This window comes from Chiloscyllium plagiosum, unplaced genomic scaffold (genome assembly GCF_037043375.1).
Source record: "Chiloscyllium plagiosum isolate Xiang-an unplaced genomic scaffold, Cpla_swu_hap1 HiC_scaffold_24, whole genome shotgun sequence".
NCBI lineage: Eukaryota > Metazoa > Chordata > Chondrichthyes > Orectolobiformes > Hemiscylliidae > Chiloscyllium > Chiloscyllium plagiosum.
Genome location: NW_028270162.1, coordinates 47,643,476 through 47,657,421, shown reverse-complemented (window position 1 = coordinate 47,657,421; position 13,946 = coordinate 47,643,476). Strand labels below are relative to the sequence as shown.

The window sequence follows — 13,946 nt, the reverse complement described above, 5'->3', positions numbered from 1 at the left end:
AACTTGATTTTGGTTTGCTCATCTAAAAATGATAGAGAATCCTTGCTTTTTGCTAAATTTCTAAAGTTTGAAGGCCTTAGATGACTGGTTTTCCCAGTCCTTCTTATTTTCTTCGGTGACTGGAAGATACTGAAAAATCAGCCTGTAGTTATATATGTGGGTTCTAAAAACACTGATTTTTGACCTGAAATTACAGAGGAACTGATGCAGTAACTCGAGGAATGTTGGCTGTTTCTTTTTGCAGTTTTCTCCCACCGTTTTCTTGCATCTTCACACTTAAGTTGGTTCAAATGATAGAAGTGAGATTATGGTGATTATCCTGTCTTAATCTTGCTACCTGAACATGTAACTGGAGCTTATGTTAAATGTTTGTTTATTAACCAGTTCTCCTAGCAAGTATTACTAGCCTGAATCTGTAGTGCAATTATTATATTCCCATTTCAAGCTGAACTTATTGGATTTTGAAATTGCAGTTTCGAGAGCAAGAGTTGCTGGGCTGTCCTACTCCAGGGAAGGATGTTCCTGGAGCAGTGTCTAAACTTGAGGAATTGACCATTGCTGATTCAACAGCACCTGCAGAGAATACCATAATATATGGCAAGAACCAAGTTAGTACCAATATTGCAGGGTGATTTTAATTTGTGTTCATGGCGGTATTTGAAAACAATTAAAATTTAATGTAAGTGTTGCTAATCACTCGACTATTTAGCATCCAGGGGATCACCATGCTATGTTTAGCATGGCAATTTTTTTGCTGGAAAGTATAACGGGACTTTCAGCAAAATGTGGCAACATGATCAAGGGCAACTGAGTGGTGAGTTAAGTAGTTCACCAGGTTGTGATGGTTTGGATGGCAACTGAAGCAGTGTCTCAACGGGCAAAAAGTGTCTTTCGTGGAAGGAGGGCTGATGGGAAGGGTAGGCATATTAGGCAAAACATTCTTCAGCCCAGCATAGCCTACAGGCTTTATTATAGGTATGCACTGTAAGTAGTCAGGTATTGTTAGTGCTGGCAATGATATGGGGTGGGAAGTTTATGAATCAGTTATGATGTTTGGACTGCTACCTGGTCGTCTCAGTTGCCAGCAAGTCAGGGATTGCACAACTGAATTGGTGGCAGTGACTAAAGATAATGGCTTGGTTTTTGTAATGCAATTTTTGCTCATTTAGCACTGAATATTGATGTTTTTGTGATTTTTAATCTGTTGGTTGTGTAAATATATATGTTTAAATATAATCTGACCTGGTCTGAATATTTCCTATTAGCATGTATTGGCTTATTCATCTGCATTTGATGAAATTATTGATGAATCTCAAGAGAAGACCTTTGCTCCAGCGTGCACTGAAGTGGATGAGCCAACTGCTGTTCCTGAATCAATCAGCAGTGACAAAACTGAAGGAGCTCATGGGACTAATTGTGGCGAACCTGAAAATGGGCCTTCAATTGAGGCTGCTAGACCAAGCTCAGAAACAACCTACTATTATTATTACCAAGGTGAGCCTTCTACTTAAATGGTATCAAGTAAATCCTGGTGTTTGTCCTTAAAGAAAAGAAACAGCTATTTAAATTATCTTATAAACATGACTGAGTTGTTGAACTAATCTGAAATCTTAATATTTAAGTTCTGGCTTTATTTTGTTTCTGCAAGACTAATTCATTCTTTTTTTCAGCTGAGGATGGGCAATATATGTTTTTGAGCCCAGTTAATGTGCGATGTCTGGTGAGGGAGTATGGTAGTCTGGAAAAGTGTCCTGAGAAGATCACTGCAACAGTGGTGGAGATTGTTGGACATTCAATGACTGAGGTAGAGTAACTTGCATTTTATTTTATTAATTTGAACATTTTGTTCTCATGGCGGTCTTCACTTTTGGAGCATTCTTTCAACGTTGGCATCCAGTAGTCTTGAATACAGGCAGTGACATGACATTGTTTACTATATCCCATTGCATAACTTAATTACTATTATGTGAATGGCACAGTTTGGAAGTGTAATGAAATACTTGCTACTTGTCTGAATGCTGCTCTAAGAACATGAGGCTCAACATCAGCCAGGATAAAGCAGCCCCCATGATTGACGTCCCATAAAAATCCTTAACAGTTACTCCCTGCAGCACTGCTGTTTTTGCCACATACAAAATACATAACAATATCTGGCCAAGGCTTCAACCGTATCTCCAAGCCTGTGACCTCCACTATCGTGAAGTTAAGGGTTACTGGCACAAGGGAACATCACTGCCTGTAAATTCAGTTCCCAAGCCCTACACCATCCTGATGTGAAAATATATTGCCATTCTTTTACTGGCACAAGGTCAAATTCCTGGAGTGTGCTCCCTAATAGCACTGATTGCCTTCACTTTGACTGCAGTGGTTTAAGATGGCTCAGCATCTTGAAGGCAAATTGCATAGCTTTACAGTAAATGCTTACCTTGCCTATAATGACCAGATTGAGTGAATTTAATACTTAGAAAGTTAAACATTGACTATGACCTTGGAAATTGGTTCTGTAATGCTTGTTGCGATACTTACTTTGGAATGGTTTTATCTAGAATTCAGTAGACCTTGGGCTTTCACGTTAAAGCTTGATTTTTATTCTTTTCGATTACTGTGTCATTCAGTAGTACTATCTAAATATGTGAAAGACGATAAAATATAGGAGCAGAATTAAGTCGTTTGGCCCATCAAGTCTGCTCCACCATTTGATTGTGGCTTATATTTCTCCTGCCTTCTCCCTGTAACCCTTGTTTCCTTGCCAATAAGGAACTCCCCAATTCATCGCTGTCTTAAATGTACTCTGACCTGGCCTCCATAGCCTTACGAGGCAATGAGTTACAAAGATTCACCACACTCAGGCTGAAGAAATTCCTCCTCAGTTCTCAAGGGTCATCCCTTCACTCTGAGGCTGTTCCCTTGGGGCCAAGTCTCTTCAAGTGGAAACATCTCCACATCCACACGGCCCAGGTGCCTCATCCTTCTAACCTCCAAGTACAGAACCGGAGACGTCAACTGCTGCTCCTGACAAGCCCTTCGTTCCTGGGATTATTCTTGTTAACCTCCTCTGGATCTCCTCCAGTGCCAGGACATCCATCCTTTGATACAGGCCCAAAACTGCTTGCAATATTCCAAATGTCTGACCATGGCCTTAAACAGCCTGAGCAGTACATCCCTGCCTTGTATTCTAAACCTCTTGAAGTGAGTATTAACATTACATTTACCTTCCTAATTGTCAACTGAACCTGCATTTTAACCTTGAGAATCCTTGATTAGGACTCCCATGTCCCTTTTTGCTTCAGATTTCCAAAGCCTTCCCCTCACTGAATTAATAGCCTATGCTGCCTCTTTGTACTGAAATGCATAACCTCACTTTCTCACCTTGTATTCCATCTGCAACTTTCTTTCCCACTCCCACTTTGTCAAAGTCCTTCTGCAGCCTGTTCACTTCATCACTATCTGCCGCCTTACCTATCTTTGTCATCTGCAAACGTAGCAAAATACCCTCGGGTCCTTCGTCTAGATCATTAAAGTATAGTGTGAATAGTTGTGGTTCCAACACTGACCCTGTTGAATTCTACTAGTCACTGGCTGCCATCCTGAAAAAGAATTGTTTATTCCATTCAGCCTTTGGCCAGTCAGCCAATCTTGTCAGTACTTTGCCCCTAATGCTATGGGCTATTTTTTTTCTTATCTAGCTTCCCATGCAGTACCTTGCCAAATGCCTTCTGGAAATCCAAATAGATCATGTCCTTTTATCTAGCTTGCTCCTTACCATCTCACAGAATCCGTTAAGATTTGTCAGACTTTCCCTTCTCTTGAAGCTCTGCTGACTCAGCCCTATTTTAGTGTGCACTTGCAAGTACTCTGCAATCTATCCTTAATTAATAGACTCTAAAATCTTACCAACAGCAGAGGTCAGGTAGAAGAAAACTCATCCTGCTCACCAATCTTTTCCAGTATTTCACTTAATAAACAGGTAGAATAAATTGAAAAGAGTTGAGGTTCTATTTGCAATACATGGCATGAAGTCACCAGCTGTACAGAATTTGTTTGAATTTAATGGATAAATTCTTGCTGTGGCACTGTATGGTATGGAGTAATGCAGTTTAATAACTAATCACATTCCAGCTTGAATAGAAGGGGTAATTGCCATCACTCTTGGTGAAACAATATTATTGAGTTGGCAAATTAATGTGAAGGTCATTCTGACTAACTATTCTCTCTTATCCATTTGAATTTTCCAAATTAATGGATGTCAGTTGGTAGTTAGAGTTTTCTCATTGTGTTGGAGGCCCTTTGTAGTGCAGCGGTAGTGTCTACTGTTCAGCTCTTCAGATGTCATAACATCCCTGAATAGATTGACTGAACATATCTCAAGTGAACTGTGGCATCCTTTTTAGCTGAGAGGCGTAAGCTTCTAATGAATGGTGTACTGCATTGCTTGGTATTTTCCAACACCTTACCATTTTAGGTCAAAACAAAATGCCTTGACAAACCTTCGCCTTGTAATGCCTTTGTCCCAGTCTCTTACCCAAAAGTTCAGGAATATCTTGTTCCAACTGAACTTGGCTGATTTTAGCAGAAATCATGGATTGAAGCTCCTTGTATATGGAGTATTTGCCTGTTCAGTCAGTAGAAGGCGTATCAATTGGTTGTTACATAAATCTGTTATGCATTTATTGATGCGCTTGAATCTCTTTACACAGGAAGTACGCCGTAGACACCGCTATTTGTGTCATCTACCTCTTACCTGCGAGTTTGGTATTTGTGAGCTGGCTCTGAAGCCACCTGTGGTTTCTAAGGAAACTTTGGAAGCTTTTTCAGGTTTGTTTCTGCTTTGTGAATCAAGCTTGTGAATCAAGATTTGTGTTTTGAAGTTTGAAGTTGTTTCTCCTTTATAGAGGATCTAAACAGAAGGAGATGCCTTCGCTTAAAAAAAGCTCGAGATGAACGTCGAAGAGAGCGTCAGATTGAAATGGAAGAAAATAAAAAGCAAGGCAAATGTGAGCCATCTGTTCCTCTCCACTTATCTTTCAATTCAAATGTAACTTTTGTTCACTGGCTCTTTAATACATTTTCATATCTTTTAGATCCAGAAGTTCATATTGCCTTGGAAAATTTCCAGCAATTTCCAGCATGTGGATCTTCTTTAGAAATTCTACCAAGCATTGTTTCCCCAAACAGTTCTGATGGTGACCCTCTACCCTCAAGTTGTCTTTCAGTCAGTGCCACCCTTGGCAGCAGCCCCAATTTTTTGGCAGGTACGAAATTTGTATCAAAGTTTAGTCTGAGTAGCAAATATTGTTTTGTTAGTGCCTTGAATATTCCTTGAACCAGTTATACAATTATTTTATATTTAGTGTCATGCAGGCAAACATGGTACAAATTTTGTGTAGAGTAAGATTTGTTAACAAGAATGACCATTTAAATAACCTTGGTAATTTGAGTGAGCAGTGTTATCCAAGACAGCACAAAAACCATACTGAATATTCTACAAGTCCCATCTGAATAGACAGACATGGTGATCATTGCTTAACTGTATCAGTACTTGGAACAAAGCAATACTTTAAATACTGCAGTAGAATGTCAGCTTAAAATATGCTTTTATTTCTATTGTGTAAGCTTTCCTTGGGTGTGAAAAAATGCTCATGGTTTAATGCAAATTTTAAATGACTTTCATGGTTCTTATTGCACAACTATTTGTCTTTATCTGCGACGTTGATTAACTGAAAACATTTAAGTTTGGATTGTATCTGTGGAGAGAGATAAAAGTAAATGTTCCAAGCCAGAAAAGCTTAAGACAGAAGTTTTCAGCAAGTGAATATCGCAACTGTAGAAAACAAATAAAAGGAATATCTGCTAAGATTGAAGGGAAAAGAGATGCAATTATAAAGGGACGATCGATGTTTCGGCAACTGAGTGGTGAGTTAAGTAGTTCACCAGGTTGTGATGGTTTGGACGGCAACTGAAGCAGTGTCTCAATGGGCAAAAAGTGTCTTTCATGGAAGGAGGGTTGATGGGAAGGTTAAGCATATTAGGCAAAAGATTTTTCAGCCGAGTACAGCCTACAGGCTTTATTATAGGCATGCACTGTAAGTAGTCAGGTATTGTTAGTGCTGGCAATGATATGGGGTGGGAAGTTTAACGTGATTCTCCTGCTCCTTGGATGCTGCCTGACCTGCTGCGCTTTTCCAGCAACACATTTTTCAGCTCTGATCTCCAGCATCTGCAGTCCTCACTTTCTCCTAAAAGGGACGATGCAAAGCAAAAGGGATGGCAATGAAACAAGAAGATAGGTCCGAAGGAAGCGTAACACCAAGAGTTGGTGTCCAGAAGAAATGGGGAAGTAGTTAAGATCAAGATCTTTTGAAATCAGTTTTGAAACAAAGGCTCTAAAATGTCCAGTGAAAAGATGGTTGCTATTCTGGAGGCTATTTGACTGACCCATCAAATCCATGTTGGCTCTGTAGCATAAACCATTTGGTCCCATTCCTTACTTGAGAAGGTGAGGATTGTCGTCAGAGTACACCTATTTTCAGTTCAGTATACTGTTTTTGCTGCTCATTGTGGTCTCCTCAGATATAAGGCTCCAAGCAAATTCACTGAATATTTTGTGGCCCACCTTTAGCCTGAGAGACTGATTATGAACTTGCAATCGCCTCATTTCTACTCTAATCTTTGTGCATATCTCCTACAGTGGTCAACGAAGCTCACTTCAAAATTAAAAATGGCACTAATTGTTAATGAGACACTTAACAGCATCTGGGCTCAACATTGAATTCCACATGATAACATATGTCCCTATATTTTCAGTCAACTGTTGGAAATTATTTTATTTAACCCATTTACATCTCGGACTCATCTTTTGTTTCTTACTCGGCACCATTTCCTTTGGTCCTACATCGTAGGAATTTAGGGCAATCAGCCAACATGAGCCTGCTCCACCATTTGAGATCATTGCTAACCATCTACCTCTGCTGTTTTCCTCTGCTATTAATTCCCCCTGATTCCTGATGTCATAGGTTTATAGATATTTATCTATCTCTTTCTTGAATGTACTTCATGATTGAACTTCCACAGCTTTCTAGGATAAAGAATCATAAGGATTCACTCCCCTCCAGGTGAAGAAATTCTTCCATACCTCAGATCTAGATGGCCTGCTTAATCTGAGGCTGTCTCTCTTGGCCTGGACTCCTCTAGCCTGGTTGTCATTGTCAGCCCATTAGAACTGAAAACAAAGCTGGGCAGGTCTGGCACTATCTGTGGAAAGAGAAATAGGTCCAACTCCAAATGGTAATACTGTTTCAGTTGTGAAGAGAAACAATTAACATTTGGAGTCTGATATGATTGTGTGCTCAGCTGCTGCCAAACCTGAATATTCCAGCAATTTCTGTTAATGTTCTGGGAACCTGGGTTAGAATCCCACCGTGGCAGGTGAAGCTTGAATTCAATAATGAAGAGGTTGACACCCGTCTGAACTAAAACCGCAACACCCAAAGAGGAGCACTTCACCCTCTAATCTGTAAAAAGAATGTGAAAAGTGGTATAACCTGTTTTTTCAGCAACTTTGAGTGGTTAAGTAAAAATAAAGCCCTATCACTCACTCTAAAATCAACAAGTAACAATTTATCTAAGTGAACAAATTAACTAAACTATTAACAAACTGAACAAATCCCTTCTAACTACTAACTATTCCTGAATAAAGCAAGATACAAAAGTGGAGTTTAGTTATGAGGTAACAGCCAGGTTATCTATCTTCCAGAATGTTTTGTGCCTTCTGTCGATTCTCCTGCCAGGAATGCCTTTTCCATCATTGTTACCGTTTATTATTTAGATGGTACTTTCTCTAACATAGATGACTGATAGAGCTTTGATGGATGAAAGTTAACTGAGGTCTTTGTCCAACTGCCCCCTTCTTTTGTACCCTTTATGAAATATTCATGGTCTTGTGTTGTCAAAACTATCAGATTTAAATTTAATAGATTTTTGATATCTTAAGTACCTGGTTCAAATTGGCTAAATTCAAAAACCTGTTGTCTTGGTTAAAAAAAAACCTGCTTGGCCTGTTAACTGAAGAAGGGCTTATGCCCGAAAAGTCGATTCTCCTGCTCCTCGGATGTTGCCTGGCCTGCTGTGTTTTTCCAGCACCACATTTTTCAACTCAGCATCTGCAGACCTCACTTTCTCCTGGCCTGTTGACTGTACAGCCTTTTGATACACGCTTCATTTCAGGCTTTTGGTGTGTTTGCATTTTTTAAAGGGACCATGCAATGCTCCCCCCCCCCCCCCCCAATTGACAATTTTACAAATACCAAATTTTAACTTGCTCCCAGTCTGCAATTACTGTACCCAATTTTGCAACACCCATCATGGCAGGTCAAGTTCAAATTCACTAAAGACTGGATTAGATTCCCTACAGTGTGGAAACAGGTCTTTCGGTCCAACCTGTTCACACTGACCCTCTGAAGAGTAACCCACTAACTAATGCACCTAACACTATGGGCAATTTAGCATGACCAATTCACCTGACCGGCACATCTTTGGACTGTGGGAGGAAACCCACGCAGAGGCTAGGAGAACGTGCAAACTCCACCCACAGTTCCCCGAGGCTGGAATCGACCCTGGGACGCTGATGTTTTGAGGCAGCAGTGCTAACCACTGAGCCACCAAAATCTTGAATCAAGAGTCTTATGATAAAACCATTGTTGATTGTCAAGAAAAACCCATCTGGTTCACTAATTTTATTTAGGGATGGAAACTGTTGTCCTTACTTGGTCTGGCCTACATGTAACCCTGGATCCACAGAATGTGGTTGACTCTTAACTGCTTAATAGGCAATTAGGGTTGAGCAATAAATGCTGGCCTAGCCAGCTTTGTCTATGTCCCATGAATGAATATTAAAATCAACTGATTAAGTTGTTCCCTATATATTGCACATAATTGCTTGGAATAGGCTTCCTTTCACACTCTAAACTTTGGAATGTGGATTTTAAAAAACATTTTACTGTGGACCATTAACCTCAACACATTTGAACTCAATACATACTGTGACACAGCATGACATAAATAATGGGGTTTAGCAAACGTTTCATCTGATAGCTGCAGCAGCAATAATAGATTCATTTATTTAGTCTCTTGCATGAAGTTATGAGCTTGAAGTGTTCCAAGGGTAAAGGGAATATATCTTTCAAAAAGTAAGGTTATTATTTCTGGATAAGTTGATATTGTTAATTACTTGTAATATATCCGTGGCTGCCTTTGATACCTGGATAACAGCAATTTTAAATGTTAATACATTGCAAACTTGTTAATTTATATTTTTGTGTAATTAATTCATCACTTGAAATTCTGTAACCACACCTATGGGTTATAAAAAAAAATTTGCTGTAGATGCACTAACACCATGTGAAATGGTGTCACCTTATTGCACATTTTCTCAGCAGGGGGGGTTATGTGTCCTACTTTTAAAAGAAGACTTTAACAATGGATGCTTCATGTTGTGCAACTCTTCTTTAGACATGAGCCAACAAGTTCTGTAATTGGTTAGTTTTCCAAAATTGAAATGACTTGTAGATTTTGCATTTAGTATTGTACTTCACTGAAATATTGGTGGTCATGCTACCATTTTAGGTCTGAGTTGAATGAGGCTGCTGAGTAAATTGGAATTTTAAACTTTTAGTTTCAGCCTAGTTTTGCAGTGTTTATCTTCGAGGCAACAAAATGCTAATTGTCTTTAATTGAAAAGAAGGCGTGGGGATTTAAAGAAAAATGTCTATATTGTGGTGCTGCTTGTGAAACCTTGATAATTGAATAACAAATTCACAGCTGAATTTTACATAATCCTTATGTAGTGTTTTCTTACAAAGGCCTCTAGTGGTGCAGTGGTATTGTCTCTACCTCTGAGCCAGGGGGCCCACGTTCAAGTCCCACTGTTCCACGGGTGTAACACCTAATCAATCTGATAAGAAGTATTATCTGTGCTTGCTTCACAGCTTTCAGCTCCTAGGTTTGGGGAAGTTTTACCTCCGGCTGATGAATAGCTAGCTATTGTGATTCAGTCTGTTCTACGTAAGACGTTAAATGAAGCAGAAACTGAAATCTGGGGTTCAGCAAAATTCCTGGACTTAACGTTTTGTCCTGGTATGAATGATATGGTTACTGGGACGAGGCATCTGTCATATGTCCTGTCTTGTAATCTCTTTAGTTTTGTAATGTTTTGACCTAGCTGGGAACGTTGGAACTGCACAAAGTGAATGCTTCTGAATCACTTGTTAATTCTTTCTGTAGAATCAGCATTGAATCAATCCGTCCTTGCTTTTAGTCCAGGGAATCCTCCTCCGTGTGTTGGCAGCTTGGAAGATGATGCATGCTTTCCTTCATTTGCTCAGGTAATTTCAATTGAGGTGAAAATGGATAACGTACTCTCTGGCATAAATATGCACTTCTGGTATGAGCAGGTTTTGAATACAAAATTGTGCACAAGTTACTTTTACCAACCAAGATTAAAATTAGGATAATGCTTGGTTTCAAGTTGTGTACCTTACTGGTTTCTCAAGAAATGGAAGTAGAGGTCTGAGGATTAAAGGCCTCTAACTACCTGGAATTTGGGAACAGGGTGCTTATTTTGAGGGGGTTAAGAGAAATACTTATATACAGTATGGAGAATTAAAGAAAAGGAACATTATACTCCAGCCACAAATTTGTAATCTGTTAGGTCGCATTTTTTAAAACTCGTGTTGACTAGATTCATCCAACTCTGAATTCTATGAATCATCTTGTGTAGTTTTTATGAAAAAAATAACTTGATGAAATTTAATTGTTTCATTGGAATTAAATGCTTTGAGGAAATCTCTTCTACTTCCCCACATCTCTTTTTGACTCCTCTGTCTGTGTTTTTAGCTTGTCAGTCACCTAGGCTTGGTTGAGTTGTGGTTTCCTCCGGGTAACCATTCTAGAAAAGCTAAATTTCTGTCCTACTATTTACTTTCATCATCATCAATCTGATGTCAACTCAGTTGCTGAAACCCTTTGTCACATCTAGACTCTCTCTGAACTGCCGTACCTCTCTTCTGCATTCCACAAGCCATAGCTTAGCTACGTTTGGCACCTGATACAAATTTAACTTCCTTTTGTATTTAAATCCCAAATAGTCTCAATCTTCCCTATCTCCAGCCTTCTACTCTACAATTTCCCCAATATCCATGGTCTTCTGTCATGTTGTGCATTTCTTCCCTACACCCTGCTGCTCTATCTCCATCTTTAGTCTAGATCCTCTTTAAAACTCATCTCAGGTTTTTCGTCACATTACCTAATCTCTCCTCCTCTGGTTTGGTATCTATTTTTTCTCAGTCCTATGACATAATGTTTTTCGACAAACGTTTTAAATACCGGTACTTGGTATATTTTTCCTTACAGATGTTGAGGGATGGGAAGGCTAAGGCAGAAGTGTGGCCCAAAGTAACTCCAAGAAAAGGTGATATTTTCTAAAGTATAGAAACATTTAACAAGACTGTAATTGTGTTAATGATGATTTTCACATAGGGAGGTTGGAGTACTGATTTAAATTGTTTTGACAGCAGAAACCAGTTTGATGCCTCCACCTGCAGCAGATAGTGATGGAGAAAGTGACATTTCAGACCGTGTACCTGTACCAAGTTTTCAAAATTCCTTTAGTCAGGCTATGGAGGCAGCATTCCTCAAGCTTGATAAAGTTCCGGGCTCAGAGTTCTGCGCAGGTAGGTGGTTTGCTCCTCTTGGGAGGGAAGGAAGAGGAAATTGGTTGAATTAAAGGCAATAATCAATATGTTGACATTAATTTTATTTTAGGAAATGGTGTATGGTTGTAACATTAAAATTTTGCTCGCTTTGGCACTATGGGTTGCTCATGTAATTGTGAGCTGTGGACGCAGCTCTATGATGGAATGAGCCTGTTGTCAGTACTGCTTTAGACTACGTACAAGGAAGCATTGGAGTAGTTTGGAGAGACTTTTACTGGTTTTGTGGTAATTATTTAAATAATTCTCTGAATAAAGAAAGTAAAGTATATCTCCCCTAATGCAATGATATTTTTTCATGTGATGCAGCAAGTCTCTTGAATATTTAAATAGCCAGTGATTAATTCATAAGAGGTCCTTGCAGAAATTGCAAGACAGTATAGGTTAGATAAATACAAAGCAGTAGTTTTCTTTCAGTTTCAACTGTTCACTTATTTCTCGTGTAATGCTCCAAAAAGCCAGTAAATGAAGGGTAGAATTGGAGTCAATCTTCACACATTTTATATTTAGTTATATACATGGAAGCATGCACCTAACCCCACAACCGCTTTATTCTGTCTCAGGCTTAAGTCACCAGTTCATATCTACTATTTGTTTACAATTAAATGCAATGAATATATAACTAACACTTTACAGAACAACGTCCCATGTCTTTTCACAACAAGCAGCAAATCAGATCTTAACCTTCATGTACCCCTAAATATTTTTCTCCTCATTTTCAAAATTCAAAAGTAGGGTGACATAAGACACAAGGAGCAGACGATTCATTCAGCCCCCTGGGCCTACTCCTCCAATCAGTGTCATGGCTGATCTAATTGTGACCCAAATACCACTTTCCTGTCTGCATCCAATAACTCTTGACATAATATTAAGCTAACTTAGCCTTGAATACATTCAGTGACCCAGACTCCAATCCTTTTCGAGGGAAGTGTGTTCCAGGACATGATGTGTTGTTCTATGTAGATAATTTGACTAATACATGCAGATAAAAAAGTAATCGCAGTTACTATTGGGTAATGACAGCACTATTTAGTCTTTTGGTAATCAAAGTTTGGGTGAAGATTTGTAGCTCGGGTGCTTGTTGTTGTGGTTCTGTTTGCCAAAGCTGGATATTTTTATTGCAAACGTTTTGTCCCCTGTCTAGGTGACATCCTCAGTGCTTGGGAGCCCTCCTGTGAAGCGCTTCTGTGGTGTTTCCTCTGGCATTTATAGTAGCCTGTCCCTGCCGCTTCCGTTTGTCAGTTTCAGCTGTCCGCTGTAGTGGCCGGTATATTGGGTCCAGGTCGATGTGTTTGTTGATGGAGTTTGTGGATGAGTGCCATGCTTCTAGGAATTCCCTGGCTGTTCTTTGTTTGGCTTGCCCTATAATGGTAGTGTTGTCCCAGTCGAATTCATGTTGCTTGTCGTCTGCGTGTGTGGCTACTAGGGATAGCTTGTCGTGTCGTGGCCAGTTGATGTTCGTGGATGTGGATCGTTAGCTGTCTTCCTGTTTGTCCTATATAGTGTTTTGTGCAGTCCTTGCATGGGATTTTGTACACTCCATCGGAAATGACAGCCAGACTACTGCGACCACTAGGACTTATAACAGCACACAAACCAACAGCCACCCTCAGACAACAACGCACTAGAACGAAGGACCCGATACCCAGCATGAGCAAAACTAATGTGTACAAAATCCCATGCAAGGACTGCACAAAACACTACATAGGACAAACAGGAAGACAGCTAACGATCCGCATCCATGAACATCAACTAGCCACGAAACGCCACGATCAGCTATCCTTAGTAGCCACACACGCAGACGACAAGCAACATGAATTCGACTGGGACAACACTACCATTATAGGGCAAGCCAAACAAAGAACAGCCAGGGAATTCCTAGAAGCATGGCACTCATCCACAAACTCCAACAAACACATCGACCTGGACCCAATATACCGGCCACTACAGCGGACAGCTGAAACTGACAACCGGAAGCGGCAGGGACAGGCCACTATAAATACCAGAGGAAACACCACAGAAGCGCTTCACAGGAGGCTCCCAAGCACTGAGGATGTCACCTAGACAGGGGACAAAATGTTTGCAATAAAAATTTCCAGCTCGGCGAACAGAACCACAACAACAGTCTTTTGGTAATATATTTGACTTTGCCTAGATGCATGAAAAGGCATTAGGACTAGT

The 13,946-nt window shown here is 39.8% G+C and overlaps 1 protein-coding gene across 3 annotated transcripts in view; it reads left to right on the top strand.

Annotated features, from left to right (window-relative positions):
- Window positions 1-13,946, top strand: part of rnf10 (ring finger protein 10) — a 32,102-nt gene that overhangs the window by 17,056 nt on the left and 1,100 nt on the right. For 2 of the 3 annotated variants that reach the window (XM_043715950.2, XM_043715949.2), the window contains exons 8-16: window positions 474-608; window positions 1,266-1,494; window positions 1,671-1,804; window positions 4,698-4,815; window positions 4,893-4,994; window positions 5,082-5,252; window positions 10,279-10,379; window positions 11,407-11,464; window positions 11,568-11,726. In XM_043715950.2, the coding sequence (XP_043571885.2) occupies window positions 474-608; window positions 1,266-1,494; window positions 1,671-1,804; window positions 4,698-4,815; window positions 4,893-4,994; window positions 5,082-5,252; window positions 10,279-10,379; window positions 11,407-11,464; window positions 11,568-11,726 (1,207 nt within the window). The remainder of the gene's footprint in view (window positions 1-473; window positions 609-1,265; window positions 1,495-1,670; window positions 1,805-4,697; window positions 4,816-4,892; window positions 4,995-5,081; window positions 5,253-10,278; window positions 10,380-11,406; window positions 11,465-11,567; window positions 11,727-13,946) is intronic. The other variant, XM_043715951.2, reaches the window with a different exon arrangement.